Here is a 22,531-nt window from a genome sequence, read left to right as displayed (position 1 = left end):
GACTTGAATCAACTTCATGCTAGAATGGGTTACTATTGAGCCATGACTGGTACATAATCATCTAAAACATCCTTCAGAAACATCTCAAGTAGTTCTTGCAATGTAATGAATTTCATTGAAATGAGTGTAACATGGGTTAATTACATCACAGACAAATATGCAATTAATTTGTTCACATTCAATATGTAAACAAACACAGGCAATAGCCAATTTGCTCCCAGATAATCATACAAATGTAAACCCATTTCCAACTTACCATTAGATTTTTCACTTGGATTTCTAATAGTGAAAATCCTTAACAAAAACACAGTACTCAAAATGTTGTTTTTCAATTGAAAAATGTCAGGGTTATTTTCAAATGACAATGCATATCTGAGAGATAAAGGAAGACTTGCATTAATAATAAAGCACATTTCCCGACTTCAGGACATCCAAGAATAATGTATAAATAATTAGGAACTTATAAAGTGGAGTCACTGGCGTAATGTCAGAAACATGGCAGCCAATTTATGTACAGTTAGATCCCACAGAGAACAAGGAAGTGATAATAAGTTAATTTCCTCTAAACATGTTTGTTAAAAGATAAAAATTGGCCAGGATACTGAAGAATAGCCATCAGTTCTTCCTTTAAACATTGCCATTGAGTCCTTTTACATCCATCTCAGAAAGGAGATAGCATCTATCTTGGTTAAATATATCATCCTAATTGAAAATCACCATGTGCGGCTCTCTTAGAATGACACTGATATGTCACCTTAGGTTTTGAGTTCAAGTCTCAGGAGTGAGCTTTATCAGAAGGCGATGGGAACTTTGAGGTAAGAGGACTACCAGCTAAACAATAGCTGAGAGTTCTAATGCTGTTCAAGTCCAAATACATGCTAGAATTCTGTAAGATCAATATCTAGTAGGTAAAAAAATGACTGCAGATGCTGGAAACCAGATTCTGGATTAGAGTGGTGCTGGAAAAGCACAGCAGTTCAGGCAGCATCCGAGCAGCAGTAAAATCGACGTTTCGGGCAAAAGCCCTTCATCAGGAATAGAGGCAGAGTGCCTGAAGGGTGGAGAGATAAATCTCCAGCACCACTCTAATTCAGTATCTAGTAAGTAATAATGGCCCAAAAAGACCTGAAATAATTTCTGTTTTTCTTCTCGCTACAGTCTCTGCAAGATGGCTGCCTGTTTAAATATTCTCAATACTTTGCGCACTTGTTTGGCCAGGATACAACGCCAGTTGAGGTATTCTTGGTCCATCTATTCCAAGCCTACCCCAGGCAACATTAAAGAGCTTTTCATCCTGTTCCTATTCTGTTTGAGTATTGCTAGTGCTGCTGGTGGTCTTCTATATTATTGGATGTCTCACTCACTCCATTACAAAGATGATCTATCTGGTGTAGTTGGAGGCAGCCTTACCGCCATTGTTGCACTGCTTCTATTTCTGGTGCATCCTGCCCGGTGTGCTTTCACTTTGCTAATACCAATACTGGACACCAAACGGTCGGAAATTGCTTGTATCTGGAATATGTTTACTCATCGCAGCGAATGTCATTCCAAACATTGTCCGAAATATCAAGATGTTGCTAGAACTTTGTCAGTGCATTATGAGGAGTGCAACAAAGAACATTTTAAATTCTACTCAAGTAGTATCGCACCTAACAACTGCTTTGAAAGTTGGCAACATAGATAAGCTTTTATCACTTTTAAGCTTAGACTTAAACTATCAGCCAGATATAGACTACAAGCATATTGAAAATACTTTGACAAAAGTCAATCAGGACATAAACAGTGATTTTCATAAAATACAAGTATGGATGGATCGGGCCACGTTGTTGGTTAACAGAGCTCTTGCTGGCTTCCTCTTCTTTAATCTGATTGCAGCATCGCTTTGGTACTTGGCTCGTTACCTGACCGATCTAGAATTTGACAACAACTACCTCACCAGGAACTTGGAGAAACTGGCGAAGAGCAACCCCAGTGATTCTGACAAGTTCCTAGCTGCTGCTGGAAAGTTAACAAAAACAACAGGACTGAAGCTGTCTCAAAACGAAAAGAAGAAGTGTCTGATACGCATGACATTGGTCACTATTAACCTAGTATTGATTGTAGCAGTAATAGCAGCAGATTATGGCATTTTCCACCTCGTTAGCAGCCTCACAATGTGGACAGAGAATGTTCCGTGTTTATCTGTGTTCATTGATTTCAAGTTTGTGGTGAGTTGAAATCTGCTTGGTACACATGAGATGAGATTCATGACTCATCTGTTTTACATAGTTTTGGCTGGAGAAAGTGTACAGGACTCTGGGTTTTCTTCAAACACTGATAAACTTTGACATCTAAGCAGATCAATGAAACTGGAAATTAGTGTAACATCTCAGCCAAGAGATATCAGCTCATAGAAGCACATAGTAGGGAAGTGGCCCTTTGGCCCATTTAGTCTATATCAACAAAAATATATTACAATCTGCACAAGATTACTATCTACACTATATTACTATCTACACTAGCCCCATTTTCCTGCACTTAACAGTTCAGTCAGGTTAATCTATATATTCAGGTTATAGAATGGATTGCTAAAGCTCCCACCAAATGAAGAGACCCAGTGCATGAACCTCAGTGACGTTCTTGTCTAGAGAGATAACCGTTAGAAAATGGGGAGCACCATATATCAGATGGACTAATGTCCATGTGAAACACAGAATAAAGCGGAAACTGCCAATACTCAGCAGGTCAGGCAACATCTGTAGAGAGAGAAACAGAAACTTTCATCAGAACTGGGAAAAATTAGAGAGGTAATAGGCGAGGGGTGGGTCAGACAAAGAAAAAAAAACAGCACAGGAACAGGCCCTTTGGCCCATCAACACTGTGCCGACACATGATGCCTTTCAAAACTAAAAACCTTTTGGTTCTACATGGTTCATATCTCTCTAATACCTGTCTATTTATATATCTGTCAAATTGCCTCTTAAACATTGTTATTGTTCCACCTCCACTACCTCCTCTGGCAGCACATTCCTGGCACTTAGCACTGTGTAAAAAAAAAGTGCCCCTCACATCTCCTTTAAACTTTTACCTCCCTTTTGCCTTAAACCTAGCTCCCCTAGTAATTGGCATTTCTACCCTGGGAAAAAGACTCCCACTACCTATTCTATCCATGCTTCTCATAATTTTGCAAACTTTTATCAGATCACCCCTCAACCTTTGACGAACAAGTCTGTGAGTGAGGAAAACAGAGATTGAATGATGGAAGAGTTAAGATCGCGAGAATGGTGATGGAGGCAACAAATGAAAGAAAAACCTTCAGATGAGACTTGAACAGATGCGTTGCTGACTGGAAGCAACAATAAAAGAAAACAAAGCCAAGCATGCCAAGAAAGGAAACAAATTGGGGAAAGGGAAGCAGAAACAGAGTTTATTGCCTGAAATAACTAAACTGAATATTGTTGAGTTCACCTGTTCTAATGCAGATCGTTTGTTTCTTTTCACACCCCTTTTCCATTTCCCTTTGATCCTGAAGGATTAACCCTCTGTCATTGAATCTTTCACCTTGTCATAGACGTTCATTCTGTCTTTGTTTCACCTACTCCTTACTCAAAACCGATACCATCTCCTGTTTCTGAGGAAAGTCAGCTGACCTGAAATATTAACTCTGTTTCTCCCTTCAAACAAGTTGCCAGCCCCACTGAGTCTTTCCAACGTTATCGTGTGACCGTCTCCACCCTTATTCTCCGGTTGTCACAGAGAGTTAACAGTGTGTCAGAAGGTGACTCCTCTGTTTTGGCTTAAGTTCTTTTACACAATTCGGATTTTTCTGCTTTTCTGCACCTTTTTGCGCTGTGCTGAGCCACAGTGTGATCCATACTGAACACTGGTGCAGAGGAAGCTAAGAATAGATTTGTCAGAAGTTTTAAAATCAAGAACGGTTCAATTTAAATATTTTTAAGGCAAACTGGCACCAATGAATAGTGAGAAGGCAGAAATTTGAAGGAATTGCTTAAAAGATTAAATTAGATTAGATTCCCTACAGTGTGGAAACAGGCCCTTTGGCCCAACAAGTCCACACCGACCCTCCGAAGAGTAACCCACCCAGACCCATTTCTTTATATTTACCCCTGACTAATGCACCTATAGGGCAATTTAGCATGGCAATTCACCTAACCTGCATATCTTTGGATTGTGGGGGGAAACCGGAGCACCCAGATGAAACCCACAAAGACATGGGGAGAACATGCAAACTCCACATAGACAGTCACCCGAGGAGGGAAATGAACCCGGGTCCCTGGTGCTGTGAGGCAGCAGTGCTAACCACTGGGATCGGAGGTGATAAAAGAAATAGTTTTTATTGGTGAGGCATAGTGGAAACATATTCAATAGCAACTTTCAACAGAGAATTAGATAAATATTTGAAGAAATAAAGCATGGATGTGAGCAAAGAATCAGGAAGAAGGATTAACTGGAATATAAACCGAAATGTTGCAGAAACCCCGGAAGTCTGGTAGAATCTGTAGAGAATGAAACAGTCAGTGTTTTGAGTCCTTTGACCCTTTGTGAGAACAGAAGGGTACTGGACTTGGAACATTAACTCTAATGTTCTCTCCACAGATGTTGCCCTAACCTGCCGGGTTTGTGTGTCTGTAAAGATTGGTACCAGGTGGATCATGTTGACTGAGAGAGCCTATGTTGGGGTTGTTAACCTGTTCTAATCAGGAAACCCTGGCTGACCAATGTAGAACTGGGATTTGAGGTTTGCCCTCATTTCCCTCAAAACTGGTTGAATGGTGAGGTTTGGGGCCTGGCTTTGCCATTCCTCTCCCTTGTAAAAAGTGTTGTTTCTTTGTATCTAGCTGTCAATGTCAACTGTTTTGTAAACTGTGTATTATTTAATAAAATTTAAAAAATATATAATCAGGGGACACCGCTGTTGGGTGGTAGTATGGGGTAAAAAGAAAATACAATGAACAGGATTTTTAGAATCTCCTCAGTTCAGGGGACTGACTCTGAGCTGGCTGGTCACAGCCAGGGTACTGTGGGGGAAAAGGTTCCCTTGACCAAGAGGCATTGCCTTCCTCCTCTATTTAAAAAAAAATAATTAGGGGAGAATAGGGGAGTCAATGGCCTGTTAATATTGGTGGACCATTTCTCCAGAGATCCAGGTAACATTCAGGGGACCCTGCCACGGTAGATGGTGAAATTTGATTTCAATTAAAAATCTAGAAGAGTCTAATGTTGATCACGAATCCATTGTTGGGGAAATATAATCAGGGGATTTAAAATCCCCTCAATTCAAGGGCTGAATCCAAGCTGGCTGGCCACAGCCAGTGTACTGTGCACAATATGTAAATGGTGACTTGGTGATGGGATACTGGCTTCAGTGCAGTTATTTCACCAGTGTTTACTGTTTCACAGATTTCTAGAGGGATTAACTGGGCTGTTCTTTGCAAGAGCCAGCACAAGCTCAACATGTGAATAGATCTCCTCTTCTTTTAAATTCCATACACTGACATATTGCACCACTGCAGCAGAACATGCAAATTTGTATATATATATTTTTAATTCCACGTATTTTTCTAGTCAATCAGTTAAGAGATGTTATCAGACATGTCTGGAGCAGGTGGATTTGAACTTGAACCTCTTGGCTGTTTGCACTTCTCAATGATTCTTTGAAGCAATATTTTTCCTTCCAGCACTAATATCCCCCACCTTGATGATTCTATTGCATAGTAGCTTCCTCTATGGTTGTCTGTATACGACACACAAATCCTGCTGTGAAAATGCAATGTTAAAAACCCCCTTTTTTTCCTGTTTCTGTATAAATGGCAAAGGAATTTCAATTATTTACCAGATCAACCACCAGTAGATTTTACAAAAGTTCACATCTTTAATGGCTCACGTTTAGATACAGGTTATAAAAAAGTTCATTTTCTTCCTCCAGGTAAACTTCAGGACTATACCTATACTGAACAAACTTAGTGAATGTAACTATAGTGAATATTAATCATGAAGTACCCTGGAAGTACAACCTGGTACCTACTGACTGTGTAAAGAAGCCAGTTCCTCCAGATATACAAGTAATATTTTTTATCAGTGGCATGTGTGTTTTTATTTACTTTATGGCAGCATTGGATGCTTATGTAGTTCGCATATGTAGAAAAATTGCAACCTCATTTTTTCAGAAGCATGAGAAAGAAAGAATTTATTATTTGTACCAGACAATTTTGAAGGAATACAAAAAAGATGGCGATGCAGTATGTTTAAGCTCCGCTGAACCCTCCGTGGGAGGTGCCAGAGAGAAATATTGGGCTGAACATGGAGAGGGAGGCTTTCCACAGCATTTGCAGGGAAATGGAGGATCACCTCAGCCTGGGATTGAATCTGAAACTCTCGAAATGGCAATTAAAAACACAACAATGAAGGCGGCCTTTTGGAATTTGGAGGACAATGATGAGGAAGAGACCAACCTTAACAATTAAGATGATAAGCTTCTATTGAACAATATATCATTTAGGACAGACAGTAGGGAAGGTGCTTTTCATTGAAACCAAACCAAACCATCCTCCTCCTGCATCTCCAATGAAAACATCTACTCTCTTTAAACTATAAAAGCTTTCATCTCCAATTAAGATGTGATATTGCCACTTCTGTAATGTTACTGCTGTGAAAACGTCCCAGAATGATTAACTTGATTGACATAATCAGATGTCAAGATTCAGACTGGCCCAACTGCAGGAAAATAAGCTGTGCACTAAGACTGCATTTTCAATATTCAATAACCCACAAAGCATTTTTCTGAAGACAAGCTCTGTTGTTTCATTTAGTTTGCTTCAATTTTGCTGAACAACAATTGTATCTAAATCCAAGCAAGTTCCACTGTAAAAAGCCCCTCTCACCAAAATAAATCTTTTGCTTGACAATCATTTGTGAAGTGTCTTATTTTGTATCAATAAAGTTGCATTTTAATATAAATTACCCACCTCTCAATTTACACCAATGTGAACATACATTTATAATTTATTACATAATCACGTGATGTTAGTTTACACATTTTAGCCATTAGGTGGATGTATCATGTTTATCAGAATTCAGTTGCTCTGCAACATACTATATTTTTACATCATAAAACATAGGCTCAAATCTTCCAGTCTCTAAATTGTCAGAGACTAGTTTTACACCCTGACCCCGGGGGAAGTTTCCTAAATCATTCTGGTTCCAGACAGGATACCCTAATTGTTAAAGGTGAGGACTTCCCATCTTTATTCACCTCTCCCACCGCCCTCCTCCTCAGTTGATGACAGCTAGGTTGATTTAAAAATGGATCCTATTCCTTTTCCCCAGACCCAAATGAACTTTTGTTTTAAAAGGACCCAAGGAACTATTTTGGAATTACAATTTCAAACCAAGGTTTCTTGAACCATCAAAAGAATGAGTTAATTAATCACCAAACACAAGAAGAATTAGTAACACAACACACGTAAACATAATTTATAACTAAGAGGGTCCAAAGGATAAAACTCACAACGAATTGTTTACTGAATTGTTCACAAAGAGTGGATAATTGACTGTTGCAGACTGCAGTGGAGGTTACTGGTAACATTGACATTGTTTGTTAAACAATCAATTTCACAATCCTTAATTTTGCTGATTGGTTGAAATTCTGTAGTTTTAGCTCCTTCCGACAATGATTGAATTCCAGGGATCAGGATAAAAGTGAGACCATATGTTATCCTGTTTCCTTTTGTCTGGCTGAAAGACAGCTCATTTTTAGAGTGAGCGAATCTCTTTTACATGCAACTCCCAGGTACAGGGGATAGATTTTTGACTGTGACATTCACAGTATGCTAACACAAACTCAGGCTGGTACATTAGAACATTCAACCAGCACACTCCAGTAGTATTGAAATAGGCTTTCTAACCCCTATCCTTATGTACTCTAAAAAGAGATAAATACAAAATGTGAATACAGTTTCAGATGTAATCTGCAGGCGATGACTTGCTATTGAGTTGGGGGTTTTCAGCCATTCATCATCCATGTAGTCACCACAGATCACAGGCCAGTCTGTCTTGACTTTCCTTTTCTCCTTTTTGAAGGGCTGTTATTTGAAGTTCTCTTCACTGAGTCTCCCTCTCTATCTATCTTTCTCTCGCTCTCTCTCTCTCCAGACATCCACTTAATTTACATGCACGGCTATTTCTGTCTCTATCAACCTATTTTAAGAAAACACATTTTGGAATTACAAATTCAGAACATCCATAGTACTTTCGGGTTCTGACCCGGTGTTCAGCACACCAGACGTATGACTTGAGATGTACTCCAGGTCCTCGTGGAAGATCTAACTCAGTTGCCAGTACAGAAATGGTCTGGAAATTTCCACTTTTGATAGGAAATATTCCTACTTCCAACTCTGAGCTGGAGATAGTGGAATGGGATGGTTCTGATGCACTTACCTGAATAGTCAGATAGGAAATGTGAGACAGTTTAAACCTCCTAGGCATCTGATAGAATTGACTCCCTTTTCTCACACCATCCCCCTTTCTATGTGCCTCCCTGATTACCTCCTCATCCGCCTAAGCCTTCATCCACTTCATACCATTCAGATTGGACCTTTACACTTACCATATGGCAGCTAGTGCTATGTATAGTCTTCCCTGACTCTATCCTGCAGTGATAGAGTTGCCCAAGAGGCATTTCACTCTGTATTTGGATAAAGTGAGTAGTTTTTATGTATACACTATGTGATCAACGTATTTGTAGAAATTACTTTAAATATGTGCTATAATGTCTGTGACTGTTACACATTCTAATGGACAGATTCAGTTGCATTTTTATTTAATGATCTATATTTCATTTAAGGAATATTTTTATGCATTTAATTACATTTCCAACAATAAAATAGCAAATCAATTGCAGTTGTTCTGATCAATGAAAGTCATAAATTATGTTTCTTAAAATTTTCAAAGTTTACACCATTACCTATCAATCGTTTTGTCCCAACCTGTACAATCCATGATTGACATTTCACTATTATTTGATAAACCCTCTTGTCTCTCGTACATCTGACTCCATCACTTTCTCAATGGCTTACTCCTCTTGCTGTTAAGCCATACTGATGTAGCTTCATGCTCGAGCTGTCAAGTAGCAAGTAACATCAAGTCACACAAATGCCAGGCAACGACTGTCACCAATAAGAGAACATCTAGCCAGCATCCTTGATATTCAATAGTGTTACCATCATTGAATCTCCCACTGTCAACATCTTGGGAGTTATAATTGACCAGAAACTCAACTGCTGCACTCACCATATAGATACAGTAACTACAAGAACAGGTCAGAGCCGAGCAATGTTGCAGTGAGTAACTCACCTCCTGACTCCCCAGAACCTGTTCACCATCTACAAAGTGGAAGTCATGAATGTTACTGAATCATCCCCACTTGCCTGGATGGATCTGGTTCCAATAAAATTCAAGAAACTTAACACCATCCAGAACAAAGCAGCCTTGGTAACACATCCACAAACATCCACTCCCTCCACCACTTATGCTCAGTAGCAGTAGTGTGTACTATCTAAAATATGCACTGTAGAAATTCACCAAAGATCCTTAGACATCTCCTTCCAAACCCACGACCACCTCCATCTAGAAAGACAAGGCCAGCAGATACATGGGAACACCACTACCTACAAGCTCTTCTTCAAGCCACTCACCATTCTAACTTGGAAATACATCACCATTCCTTCACTGTCACTTGGTCAAAATCCTGGAATTCCCTCCCTAAGGGTATTGTGGATCAACCTACAGAATGTAGACTGCAGCGATTCAAGAAGGCAGCTCACTTTCTCAAGGATGTAATGATGCTGTCATTTTAAAAAGGTTATTTTGTTCTTGTTTTTTTTCCAAGAGAGGTCGTAAAGGCAGAGGTGCAAAATGTCTGGGCAAGAGTCTGGTTTAACAATGGCAGCAGAGTGGTCAGTTCCCCACTTCTTGTTTCTTTTAGTTGTAACAGTCAGAACCTGCTGCAGATGATTCCTGACTGGCTTTCTCTCAGAAATCTCTTTGGACATTGTTTCCTCCTTCCTGTACCGCCAAGAGGTACGTTTATGGGATGTCGCAGGAATTGGAAATGGCTCATTAGTTAAGTTGCTATATTTAATTGGTTGGGTTTTCAATTAGTTATTTTAAATTCTGTCTTCTTTTGTTCTTGATTCAACTATAGCGCTTTAATAAATTCTGTTTTGCTTAAAGCGGAGTGGTTTGACCAGCTGCATCACACCTGGAATATCCACCTCACATCTGCCCTTAAAATAAGAAAAAAGGTTCGGGTCTAGGCTACCATCCTGGAATATATTTTGGGGGTCTGGTCTGGTATATAACAAGGGCAACTAGGTTTGGGCAATAAGTTTTGGCCAGCCAGCAATGCCCATGTCTCACAAATAAAAAGCTTTTGCATTTGTCTTGCTTTTTTGGCATTGGTCAATGTGACTTTTGTCTCCACATTTTGTTTCTTTGTTCATGGATCATTTGCAAAAACAGCAAACTTTGAAAAGAAAGTAATCCACCACTTTTGAAACGCTGCAATCCATATGCTGATGTTATTCTGAAAATACTGTTGCAGAATTTTGACAAGCAATGATGAAAATTTAGTTTTATTTCAAAGTCAGGATATGGAGAGAAATTTATTACTGATGCTGCTCTGGTGCACGTTTGTCCTAAGTGGTCAAACTGACAGATTTGGGAAGTACTGTTGAAGGAGCTATGCTGATGGGTTAGCTGCTGTGCATCTTGAAGCCTGTACACACTGCTGTCAATGTTATCCCAATGGTGAACGCTTAAGGCGATGAAAGGGGTGCCACTCAAGCAGGCAATTTCTTTTTTTTTGTAAGAATGTTACAGTCAACTATCAACTAATTGGAGGACATTCCATCACTTCTAACTTGTGCATATAGTGTATGAAGAAGTGAATCATCCACCAGGGAATACTTACTTTAGGACCTGCTCTCCAAGAATGCTGATGATGTGAAAATCCAATACCAATGAATATCAAAATAGATACCAGCATCCCCACTACCACCATTATACCCGTGATCACCAACTCCAAAGTCGCACCAAGGAGGGAGAAGCTATATCTGGCAGGACACCCTTGGAAAGTCTGTACCCTCTAACCAGAAATGTCCCTGGAATTGTCCAGGCCAACAGGTTTCACTAGAGTGATCAACTTTTACCTCAGCTCAGACCCCAGGAGTACGCGAACAAGGATGTCTTGTTGCAATTATACAGGAGATTGGTGAGGCCACACCTGGATTATTACCTGCAGTTTTAAACTCCTTACCTAAGGAAGGACATTCTTCATCATATGAGGGAAGATTAAGTCTATAAGGATTGTATTTGGAGTTTGAAGGGGGAAGGGCGTGGTTGAGATCTCATAGAAACCTATAAAATTCTAACAAAGCTGGACTGGTTAGATGCAGGAAGGATATTTTTGATGTCTTAGAGGTGATGGAGGTTGGGGGGGGGGGTGGTGAGGATTATATCCAAATCCACAGGTCATAGTTTAAGGATAATGAGTACGTTTTATAGGACTGAGATGAGGAGAAATTTCTTCATCCAGAGTAGTGAGTCAGTAGAATTCACTATCACAGAAATTGGTTGAGGCCAAAACATAGGACTTAATTAGGTTATTGAGCTCAATGATGTAGTTTTGCTATTTTTCTGACTGCAACTCGTCATAGTGGGAGGACAAGGGAAAAAGCACTCTGAGGGCACATGTGTGACATAATTGTAAAGATATATTTACAGGTGTGAAAGTGTGTGCCCTTTCAATCGCATTGTTTGATCAACTGTCATTTCAGCGGTAGGACCTGGTTACATGACTCCCCTGTAAACCCATCTCTGAAAAGTACCCTGGATAGCATCAGATTTTAGTGATCCTTCAACTCTTAAAATCAAGAATGTAGCCAAGACTATAGCACTTTGTTGTTAAGGGTAATGAGTTCACTAATGTGAATACCTTGCCTCGACTGATGTTTCACACTTATACCTGGCAACTTGTTAACAGTGCACACTTCTCTGGAGGCAAAGTTTCATTCTATTAGTGTTTAATGAGGGAGCACACAAACATTCAAAAGTAGTGATCAATGCTCAATTTACATTCAAACCAGATCTCAATAAAACATGTTCACTTTGCATTGCAGCCCTAAAAAAACTTTGCCTACTGGGAATGGCACTTTTCTTTCTGACAGACAGTTGATTGCGCACAATCCAGGTCCCATGAGTTTCATGCTTTGCCTCCCAGTCAAAATTTTCCCCCACCTCAACAATGTATGTGCCTTCTTTTTGTGTTTCTATCCTTGTCATCCTTAATAGCTTTTGATTTCCTCAGATTCCCAATCTACTCTTTCATTTAACAGTCTATATTAGCATTCCTTCTTGACTTCACACATTGCTAATTATCAGATCCATTGTCTGCAGATGGGGAATTTAGACCAGCACCCCCCGCCCCCAACAGCATAACAGAACCCTGTGCCCACTTATGATTCAGGGAAAGCTTGCTACTTGGTTACAAAATTGGCTTGATGGTAAAGAGACGGAAGGTGGTGATGGATGGTTGTTTTGCAGACTGGAGGCCTGTAACCAGCAGTGTTCCACAGAGATCAGTGCTCGGTCCAATTTTGTTTGTCATTTAAGGAGAATTTAGGAGCCATGGTTAGCAAGTTTGCAGATGATACTAAAATTCATGGTATAGTTGACAGTAAAGGTTATTTAAGATTACAAGGGATCTTAATCAAATGTGACGATGGGCTGAGGAGTGACATATGGAGTTTTACTTGTATTAATGCAGGGCATTATATTTTGGTAAAACACACAAGGACAGGACTTATACAGTCAATGGTAAGGCCCTGAGTGATGTTGTCAAATAGAGAGTCTAGGAGTTCCTGTACATAGCTCTTTGATAGTTGTATCACAGGTAGACAGGTATTAAGGTGATGTTTGGCATGTTTGCCTTCATTGCTCAGACCATTGAGAACAGGAGTTGGGGTTGTCACACTGAGGTTGTACAGGACATTGGTGAGGCCACTTTTGGAGTAATGTGCACAGTTTTGGTCAGCCTGCTGTAAGAAGGGTATTATTAAATTGGAGACAATTCAGAAAAGATTTACCAGGATGTTGTCTTGTCTGGTGGGTTTGAGCTAGGAGAATGGGCTGGGACTCTTTTCACTGGAGCATAGGAAGTTGAGGTGTGACTTTATAGAGGTTTAAAAAATCATGAGGGGCTTAGAGAAGGTGAATAGCAAAGGTCTTTTACCTAAGGTGGGGGAGTTCAAAACTAGGGGATGTATTTTTAAAGTGAGAGGAGAAAGATTTAAAAGGGACAGGTGGGCAACCTTTTCTACGTAGAGTGGTTCAGATATGGAATGAGGAATCGTAGTGCAGGTACAGTTACATTTGGATAGAGAAATATGGGCCAAAGACAAGCAAGATGGGACTAGGTTAGTTTGGGAAACTTGGTCAGCATGGACAAATTGATCCAAAGTGTCTGTTTCCATGCTATATGACTCCATGTCAGATCCTACCTTTGTATTTAAAGTTGCCCCCATTTCACTGTCATTAGGCTCTCTACATCTCTATATAATGAGTCCCACACCCAGAGTTCCCCACTACATTGCATATACTTCCCCAATAAGCTCCCTTGACATTTACCTCCCAAATCCCAAGACTAACTGCAGTTCAGCACCTGGACTGACCGGTCAGGGCAGCCATTGGACTGATGTCTCCATAACTCCCCAACTGAATTACCTGCAATCCCTGGATTGGTCGGATCTGACCTACAGCAATGGCCATGGCCCAATCCCTAGACTGCAAGGACACAGATCCTGAACCCTGGTCACACCAGTTATGGTCAACCTGATCAGGTGACCTTGGCTAAATGTCACAGGAAATCCTGACTGCTTGTACTCCTTTGGAGATAGTGAGGACTGCAGATACAATAAAGTGTGGAACAGGATAAAGCACAGCAGATCAAGAAGCAGAGGAGCGGGAGAGTCAATGTTTCAGATCAGAATCTTTCATCAGGTCTCAGCTCCTTTGTCGCTGCTTGTACTCCCTTCTCGGTCCACTAAGACAGATATTCTTAAGACTTTCACTCATGGTTATTTGGTTGAAGGACATGCAGTATGTTTGCAATGCAAACAGCCATCACATTCTATAATCAAGGTTTCCTCTAAACTGCACAGTTACAGAGGTTCGACTGACATCAATTGGCAAGGGAGCAGGAAAACCATGGGAAATAGGGCGCTATGAGAGGACCGAGAAGATGAGTTGTTATGAATTGAATAAATTCTTCATTTTTACTTTGTGGACACAGCTCTGGAGCCCTGAGGCAGGCCTTTGCCTGGCCTACCTTGGCAACTGGCAGCCTCATCGATCCTTTTTGTATCATCAGGCCATCCTTGCAATCCAGCCCACACAGAACCGAAACGAGGAGGGTGGGCAGTGGTGCTGGTGGCAATTTAAAAATGCTGGATTCACTGACCACTGAATTCTCCAGACTCTGTGCATCTAAGCTGAGAACAAAACGCAGGCTGATTCAAGCCTGTTCATTACCACACAGATGCTCCTTTAACTGCTGAGGTACTTCCACCGTTTTCTACTTTTATCTGAGATCATGTTGCTCACTGACCAAAGAATGTGTTGTGATTTAAAAAGAAAATCATTAACAGCAAACAAAATGATACGCAATGTGGTACAATTATATGCTTCTTTTAACATTCACATTCACACACTTTAATATCATGAAAATTTATTCAGACATGGCTTGTGTATTTAATGTACAACTTTTACAGAATGCTTTCTTACAACATCTGTTTCCAAACAGTTGAATATCAAGATACGGTAACAAATCGCCAAAGACATTTTAAATAGAAATCTCTATTTACAACATTAACATCAAGAGGCAAATAAATCAGTAAAAGCAATATCTGCTAACAACCTTAATCTTTTTTGTGTTTTTGTGTTTTTTTTTAAAACAAATTTTCTATCATACCTTGCTTTGCATGAAATGTAACATTGGGATACAAATAGCAATATTAGATATCTTTAGACGGAGCTAAATTAAATCTGCACTACTCATCAATACTGTAGGTCTCCTTGAGTTGGCCTTTCAAATATTGCTTTTACAGCATGATAAATTTATCAATTTCATAAGGTTTTTTTTTACAGGTGTCTACCACCAATAAAAAACTCGATAAAGAAAATTAAACAAAAGTTAGGTTGAGGCTGAAAGAAAAAAAAGAAAAAAAAGTGACTCATAATAATACCTGCATTGAATTATTCCTTATTTAAATAATAAATAGTTTTCTCCAATGGGTAAACCTATACATTAACTATATCAATGGAAAATTTGGTGTTACGAGTAAGTAAAGAGTTTGAATATGCATGATCTGATTTCTATAGTAGTATGCAATCTCAGCGAAAAAAAAAATCAAAACTCAATTTTCTACTCATATTTTAACTAAAATTCCCAAACCTCTAAAAGCACCTAGTTCAGTTCGGACATATAGTATTATACAGGAATTCAAAACAATCATTTCCTGGATTAAAAACATAATTCCGATTCATTCATAGTGCTGTGAACTTGTGTTGTGAAGCATTATTAGGTAAAATGGTCATTTAAGCCAGGGAAATGGTGGTGGAAGCTAATAAGAAACTTTCTGGAGATTGGCAACAGAAATGCAGTTCAGCCCTCTGAACTTCCAATATCAGTTAAGGACATCAGTAAGGTCAGTATTCAGACTCACAGAATGATGTCAATTTGCAGGCAAAGGTATTCACGTTTCGGAATGAAGTCCGAATTGTATAAAATTTTCATCAAAATAATAGTGCTAGACCCATGAGGTACATTTTCTCCCCTTTTCTTGAAGGTATGACTCCACAATGAACTGTTCTGCAGGCACTGGATATTTCAGGTACCTGATCAAAATAGCCATTACCCATCCAGAATCCTGGACTGAATGTATCATTAAGCTATTTTATTACAGACGGCTTCTAACCGACCTAGCCCTGTATTCCACGTGTCAGTTCATACACAAACTCCAGCAGGTTCGGGTGAGAGATTCCTCGGTGAGTTTCTCATCCCCAACCCAGAGTCATTGAGAACAACTGTAGTGCCTTTCTTCCCTACAGCCTATTACCATTGTCATATCAGTACAAAATTGAGATTTAAAGCTGGAGCCATTCTCGCTTGCATGATTCAGTTACTATCTAGATATCCTAAGATATCAGGATATAAATCCCTGAGATATCAGAGATTCAAAATACTGCTAACTTCTGTAGTGAGGTTAACTCTACATCACATGAGCAAGTCAAAACACCATTTTACTAGAAGGAAAACAGGCATTTTCCAATCTTGAAAGCTCTAACAGGAGTTGATGCACTGATAATTTGTAAATATTATTCACCTTAAGAAAAGGGGGATTGAATTGAGGCATTCAACAGTTAAGTCAAGTTTGCATCCTTTATAAATATCTCTATACAAAAACTCTTCATCAGAACTTGCTATCACTTTATTTTTAAAGTCAGCTTGTAGTAAATTCTGTAAAACCTTAAAAATCAAACACCAGCATATTGTACTGTTTCTAAAAAAAAGCCTGTTTTTTTCTTTAAGTCATGTAAAAACGAACTTACTTTAGTAACTTGGGAACTCTAAGCAATGTCCTTCTCTATTGGGATGACGCTTGTGATTTATCCCTCGCCATACACCATGAATCAGCACAATAAAACAAAATCTGGAATCAGACCAATAGCTTTGCAAGTTACCTTTTTGTTCAAAATTAACTACTCATATTGCTCATGGTACCAAGTCAACAGCTGTAAATGGATATTCTTTTCCAGTGAGGAATGTACATACATCAATCTGCGGTTTGAGATCTGAACATTTTTATGCAGGAGTAAATCCTGCTAAATTGCCATTATATTCAGGATTTTGGTATACATGTTATAGAGATCAGCCAAATCATCATGCCTAAATTTAAATCGGGGAAAGCAAAGCCAAGTATAAAATAATAATGAATAACAAAATTTGCACTTTAATAGGTTGTTTTCTTAAGGATAGTCTGTCAAATACAGGTACAGTATTTTTAATGTCCACTTCCTCCTCAGGTTACAGAAAAGTGCAACTGAATACAGATGAAATATAGTATGAAGAACCACATGGAAAACTAAGAATCATTTATCGAAATGCAGCCAATGTCAGATTACTGGGTTATCGCCATAAACCCTTACATTATCAAACCAATTTAGTCAACAGTTTATTTGATTTGACCTCACTCTAAATGCGCAGCAAACCTGAGTCTTTTTAACAGCAAAAGGTTGTAATCGTCAATGTAAATATACCATGATTAATCTTGCAATTCTGAAAATGCTCTCTCTCTCTCTATGAACTACCCATCTATAAATAAGGCAAGTTTGTACTTCCACTCTCAAAGCTCAGCTTTATTACTACAGGATTGAAATGCTATTTCCAAATTGGTGGAAACAGCAGGCACGCAGCCATTTTTCTGTTTTCAACTTGGCCAGGCAGCAGCTGAACTGCAATGCCTCTGTCACATGGATTGCCCAGCTCCATGTATGCATGGCTGGCTTCAGACAGCCAAATTTTATTTTGCGTCATTTGCACACCAGACAGCACTAGTCAATAGCTGTTAAATGCCTGTCCCATGTTCAAAATGCAGCAATAGTAGCCTGCAGTAATTATCTGGACAGCATCAGATAATTTCATAAAAAACCCTAAACAAGTTCAACAGAGTCATAAAGGGATTCTTCTAAAATTAAAAATCAGGTGCTGCTACTTAAACCTTACCTAGTAAAGCCATATTCCTTTCAATTTCCTGAGAGCTGACGCAGTGAGTAACACATCCTAAGAACTCAAAACCTAAATCAAATTTTCACTTTCTTTCTCATAAGATTGGGGAGATGACATTAAAAAACCCAGTAAATGTGGAATGTATATATTGCTGTTAAGAGCAACTATTTTTCTTTTCAATGCAGTTAAGTGATCAATATGATCAGACAAGACATCAGGACATTAGTTGCACAAAAAGTACACATTGCTTCAACTAAAGCAGATTTAACTTAAGATGATGTCCACATAATCTGTCAAGAGCAGCAGTCTTTTTATTCCACTCATCTAGCACTTGCTCCTCCACAAATTCAAGTTACAATAACCAAGTTAACCAAACTTGACATTATCTTTTTCTACCATAGTTCCAGTATCTTAGATACTAATCTTTTTTAAAACAAATTACCAAATTTATAGTAACCTGACCAAACTTGTGTTAGCAGCACAGAAACCTTACAGTCAATTGAATTGTTGCAATAGATTTCAATACCACCTGAACATTTGACTTCAGTCATTAGGGGGAATAGAAGTCTCCATTTAAATTGCTGCATCCTTTTGGGGAAAAATAACTTTCCAGTGGCAGTAACTAATTCTGCATTCAAATTTGAGTCATGATTTTGTGTTATACATTGAGTAAAGTTTTCCTTAAAATACATTAGTAGACGTTTCCAAACTTGAATGATTTGCTGGAGCGATCCACAACATTTGAGTAGAAATAAATAAAAGAAACAAACAGGAATGGTAGTAAAAGAAAAATAATTTGCATTAGCTACAATAAGCATTTAGGAACACAAACTACAAACTGGCTTACATGTGCAAAATTATTCCATTCCCCTGTGAAAAGTACATTGCCTTTAAGCTGCTTTGTCACTCTAACATCTATAGTTTAAAGTTACAAATCACACAACATCAGGTTATAGTCCAACAGGTTTATTTGGAAGCACTAGCTTTCGGACCATTGCTCCACCACTTGATGAAGGAGCAGCGGTCTGAAAGCTAGTGCTTCCAAATAAACCTGTTGGACTATAACTGATGTTGTTTGATTTTTAACTTTGTACACCCCAGTCCAATACTGGCTTCTCGAAATCACATCTATAGTTTAATCTGTTTCTTTCAACTACAGTATAATTTTCATATTCCATACAAACTTTGGAAAAACACACTGCAATCTAGAAAGTCTGTTTTTGTTTAAACAAATCTAAACACACTTTGACATTAGTGGCTCTAATTGGTAATAGAGTTACTTGCAGATTATTTTGAGCAGAATTTTTAAACAGAAAATTGAAAGACATACCTCCCAAAAAAATCAATAGCAGTCAAAATTTAGTTTCACAGTTAAACAAAAATTGTTCATGGAATTAATTGTTATCACTATGACTTGCATGATGTTCAGTACTGTTAATTATTCACCAAGTCATCATAAAAATTACTCATTTAGAATCACACAAAATCATTAGCTTACTCTCAAAATAATTAGGAAGAATATTATTCTTTTGGAGTATAATTATGTAAAGTAAGCTGATGTTTGTGGCAAGACCTCTTAAAACCTGTCATAAATATTGAATCATGTTTCAATGATGCAAATCTGATTCCATCTCCCCATATTTGCAGATGTAATGGAATGCTAAAGTTCCCCTTTACAAGGATCCATATCTCATCAATCACCATAACACAGGCACTAAATCATTACTCAGCAATTTACAGGCAACCCCTCTCTTTCTCTCTCTCACACAGAGGTGAGGGGATGGCCAAGCAGCATTTGATGGGCAATTCTATCTCAAAATAAACAAAACAAACACTAATAGGGAAAAAAATAATTTTACAAACTTCTGATCAGTTACTGTTTGGTCAAGTTAAGCATTGATTTTCATGTAAGATTATGCAGTTGCACTTTTCAGAAACACCTCTTTTTATAGATATATTGATGGGGAGAGGAGGAGGGGAGCAGAAAGAAATACTTTAGAAAGTTAAAAGCTGGATTGGCAGCACAAGATAAAATCTGGGTGATCAACATGGAAAAAAATCTAAAGTCTTTGCACATTTTTACAGAATGGCTCAATTGTCATGGCCCGTTGCAAATAGGACAGACAACTTGAACTGGTGCTAAAAGGCAAGTGTACAGAAATAAGAGTCTATCGAATATTTAGCCTCACCAATGCTGTGCAAAAAAAGAAATCAGAAAGTGTGACCTATAAAAGTGTATATATAATATAGTATTGTATTCATTATTTACAAGATATATTCACAGGAGCCAGCTTTTCAAGAGTTTTATGCTGCAGTACCTTGCTTTGAATCAACAGCACGCACCTTGTATTTACCCCATTTGAAATTCTATCTGCAATATTTTAAAAGTAAAGAAGATTATTGCTTGGCATTGCATATGCAGATTTAAAAAGTTGGACATTGGTCATACAGTTGTGTTCCACTGTAAAATACCAATGGGATATTTAAAGCAAAGATGATTTGGAAAACAAAAACAAGAATTTGCTAATGTGCAGAATTACATACAGTGATCAGGAAACACTGCAGTGATCCTTGACTACGTCAACCCTCTCTAAAGTGCATCAACGAGCACACTGTCCTATGCTGACACTCAGCAGTCACATCTTTTTCCCTCAATTGTCTGTAAAAGTAATGACCACATTATAAGTGACATTTCACAATACTGCCAAAATAAAACATAAAACAAGTCCAGGTACTGTGTTAAAGTAAATGCAAGATTTGGCAAGCAGAAGGTAGCAACCAGGTGACACTAAAGGACAATTAAAAACCAAAGCAAATCCAAAACGATTTGAGTTTTTGACCCAGTGGTGTACTGTTGCCAAGAGTCTTCTTCTTGATAAAACAAACACATCTAATAAAAACAGAGAAACAATTCTCTTTTGTTAAGAAATGTACACCTTAGCAGGCTGGCACAGTGGTTCTAGTTGGGCTGCACCAAACCCCAGCAGCACACAAGGTGGCGCAATTTCCATCTCTGTGCAAGAGTCTTTGCTGTATGTTCTCACAGTGCATTGCTCTCAAAAGCTGCGTGGACCCAAAATAACCCTTTTAGGATTGATGATCAGCCATCCTGAGTTGTCAGCAATATTTCTGTTTTAGAGAAAAGGGAGAAAAGAAATGTAACTGAGACATTGGGGAAGTCTGCAATAGCGTTCATACTAGTTAAAATAAAAAGCATACACAACTGGGTTAATTGACTCACAATTGATTCTGGTGCACAGACTGGAGATGTCAAGACACAATGCAGTTTTGTTTTCATGACAAAACCAGACCCTACCATGTCAAAGATGAGATACTGAGCCCAGCAATCGCCATTTTTCCCCAATAAAATGTTTCTTTCATCTTCCCATTCGTTTTAACACTTAGCAAAAATAAGAGTTGGCAAACATAAGAGATATAATCAAAGGTTTTGCTATGCCCATGTAGTATTCCTATCTTCCATTTCAGCCACTCTTGTAGCTGGCATTGTTAAGTCGTAGAAGCTGGGGTTGTTCTCCTTGAATCAAGTACTGATGAGGAGAAATCTGATTGAGGCGTACACGATTAGGACAGTTTGGATAAGGTGGACAATGAAAAACTGTTCCCATTAGCTCATGGAACAAGGATTAGGAGTCACAAAGTTGAGGTTTTGGGAAAGAGATGAAGGGTGGGGTGCATGAGGAACAACTTCTGCATGCAGATGTGTCAAAATTGACTCCTGTATTTTGCTACATTGAAATGCCCAAAACCTGAGGCATAGATGCAGGATAAAAAGCAGGAAATCATGCACATAGTATATTCATCTGTCACACAAGATTTGGGGCTGAGAGAATCCTGGATTATATATTAGCATAGACAAAGAATTGAGCTGAAAATGTGTTGCTGGAAAAGCGCAGCAGGTCAGGCAGCATCCAAGGAACAGGAGAATCGACGTTTCGGGCATAAGCCCTTCTTCAGGAATGAGGAAAGTGTGTCCAGCAGGCTAAGATAAAAGGTAGGGAGGAGGGACTTGGGGGAGGGGCTTTGGAAATGCGATAGGTGGAGGGAGGTCAAGGTGAGGGTGATAGGCCGAAGTGGGATGGGGGCGGAGAGGTCAGGAAGAAGATTGCAGGTTAGGAAGGCGGTGCGGAGTTCGAGGGATTTGACTGAGACAAGGTGGGGGGAGGGGAAATGAGGAAACTGGAGAAATCTGAGTTCATCCCTTGTGCTTGGAGGGTTCCCAGGCAGAAGATGAGGCGCTCTTCCTCCAACCGTCGTGTTACCATGGTCTGGCGATGGAGGAGTCCAAGGACCTGCAGTGGGAGGGGGAGTTAAAGTGTTGGGCCACGGGGTGGTTGGGTTGGTTGGTCCGGGTGTCCCAGAAGTGTTCTCTGAAACGTTCCGCAAGTAGGAACGTTTCAGAGAACAACACATTTTCAGCTCCCAACTCCTGTACTCAATACTCTGACCAATAAAGGAAAGCATACCAAACGCCTTCTTCACTATCCTAACAATCTGCGACTCCACTTTTAAGGAGGTATGAACCTACACTCCAAGGTCTCTTTGTTCAGCAACACTCCCTAGGACCTTACCATTAAGTGTATAAGACCTGCTAAGATTTGCTTTCCCAAAATGCAGCACCTTGCATTTATCTGAATTAAACTCCATCTGCCACTTCTTAGCCCATTGGCC

At 39.1% G+C, this 22,531-nt stretch overlaps 1 protein-coding gene and 1 pseudogene across 2 annotated transcripts in view; one reads left to right on the top strand and one right to left on the bottom strand.

Moving 5' to 3' along the window:
* Positions 1 to 801: 801 nt before the first annotated feature.
* LOC122559966 lies at positions 802 to 6,867 on the top strand (annotated as a pseudogene).
* A 7,898-nt stretch (positions 6,868 to 14,765) lies between these two features.
* LOC122560235 (nuclear receptor coactivator 3-like) overlaps positions 14,766 to 22,531 on the bottom strand; it is an 18,131-nt gene continuing 10,365 nt past the window's right edge. For both annotated transcript variants that reach the window (XM_043710710.1, XM_043710711.1), the window contains exon 6: positions 14,766 to 20,971. In XM_043710710.1, coding sequence (XP_043566645.1) covers positions 20,960 to 20,971 — 12 coding nt within the window. In that variant the 3' untranslated portion in view covers positions 14,766 to 20,959. The remainder of the gene's footprint in view (positions 20,972 to 22,531) is intronic.

This window comes from Chiloscyllium plagiosum, chromosome 20 (assembly GCF_004010195.1).
Source record: "Chiloscyllium plagiosum isolate BGI_BamShark_2017 chromosome 20, ASM401019v2, whole genome shotgun sequence".
Classification (NCBI taxonomy): domain Eukaryota; kingdom Metazoa; phylum Chordata; class Chondrichthyes; order Orectolobiformes; family Hemiscylliidae; genus Chiloscyllium; species Chiloscyllium plagiosum.
This window is presented reverse-complemented; position numbering and strand designations above follow the sequence as displayed.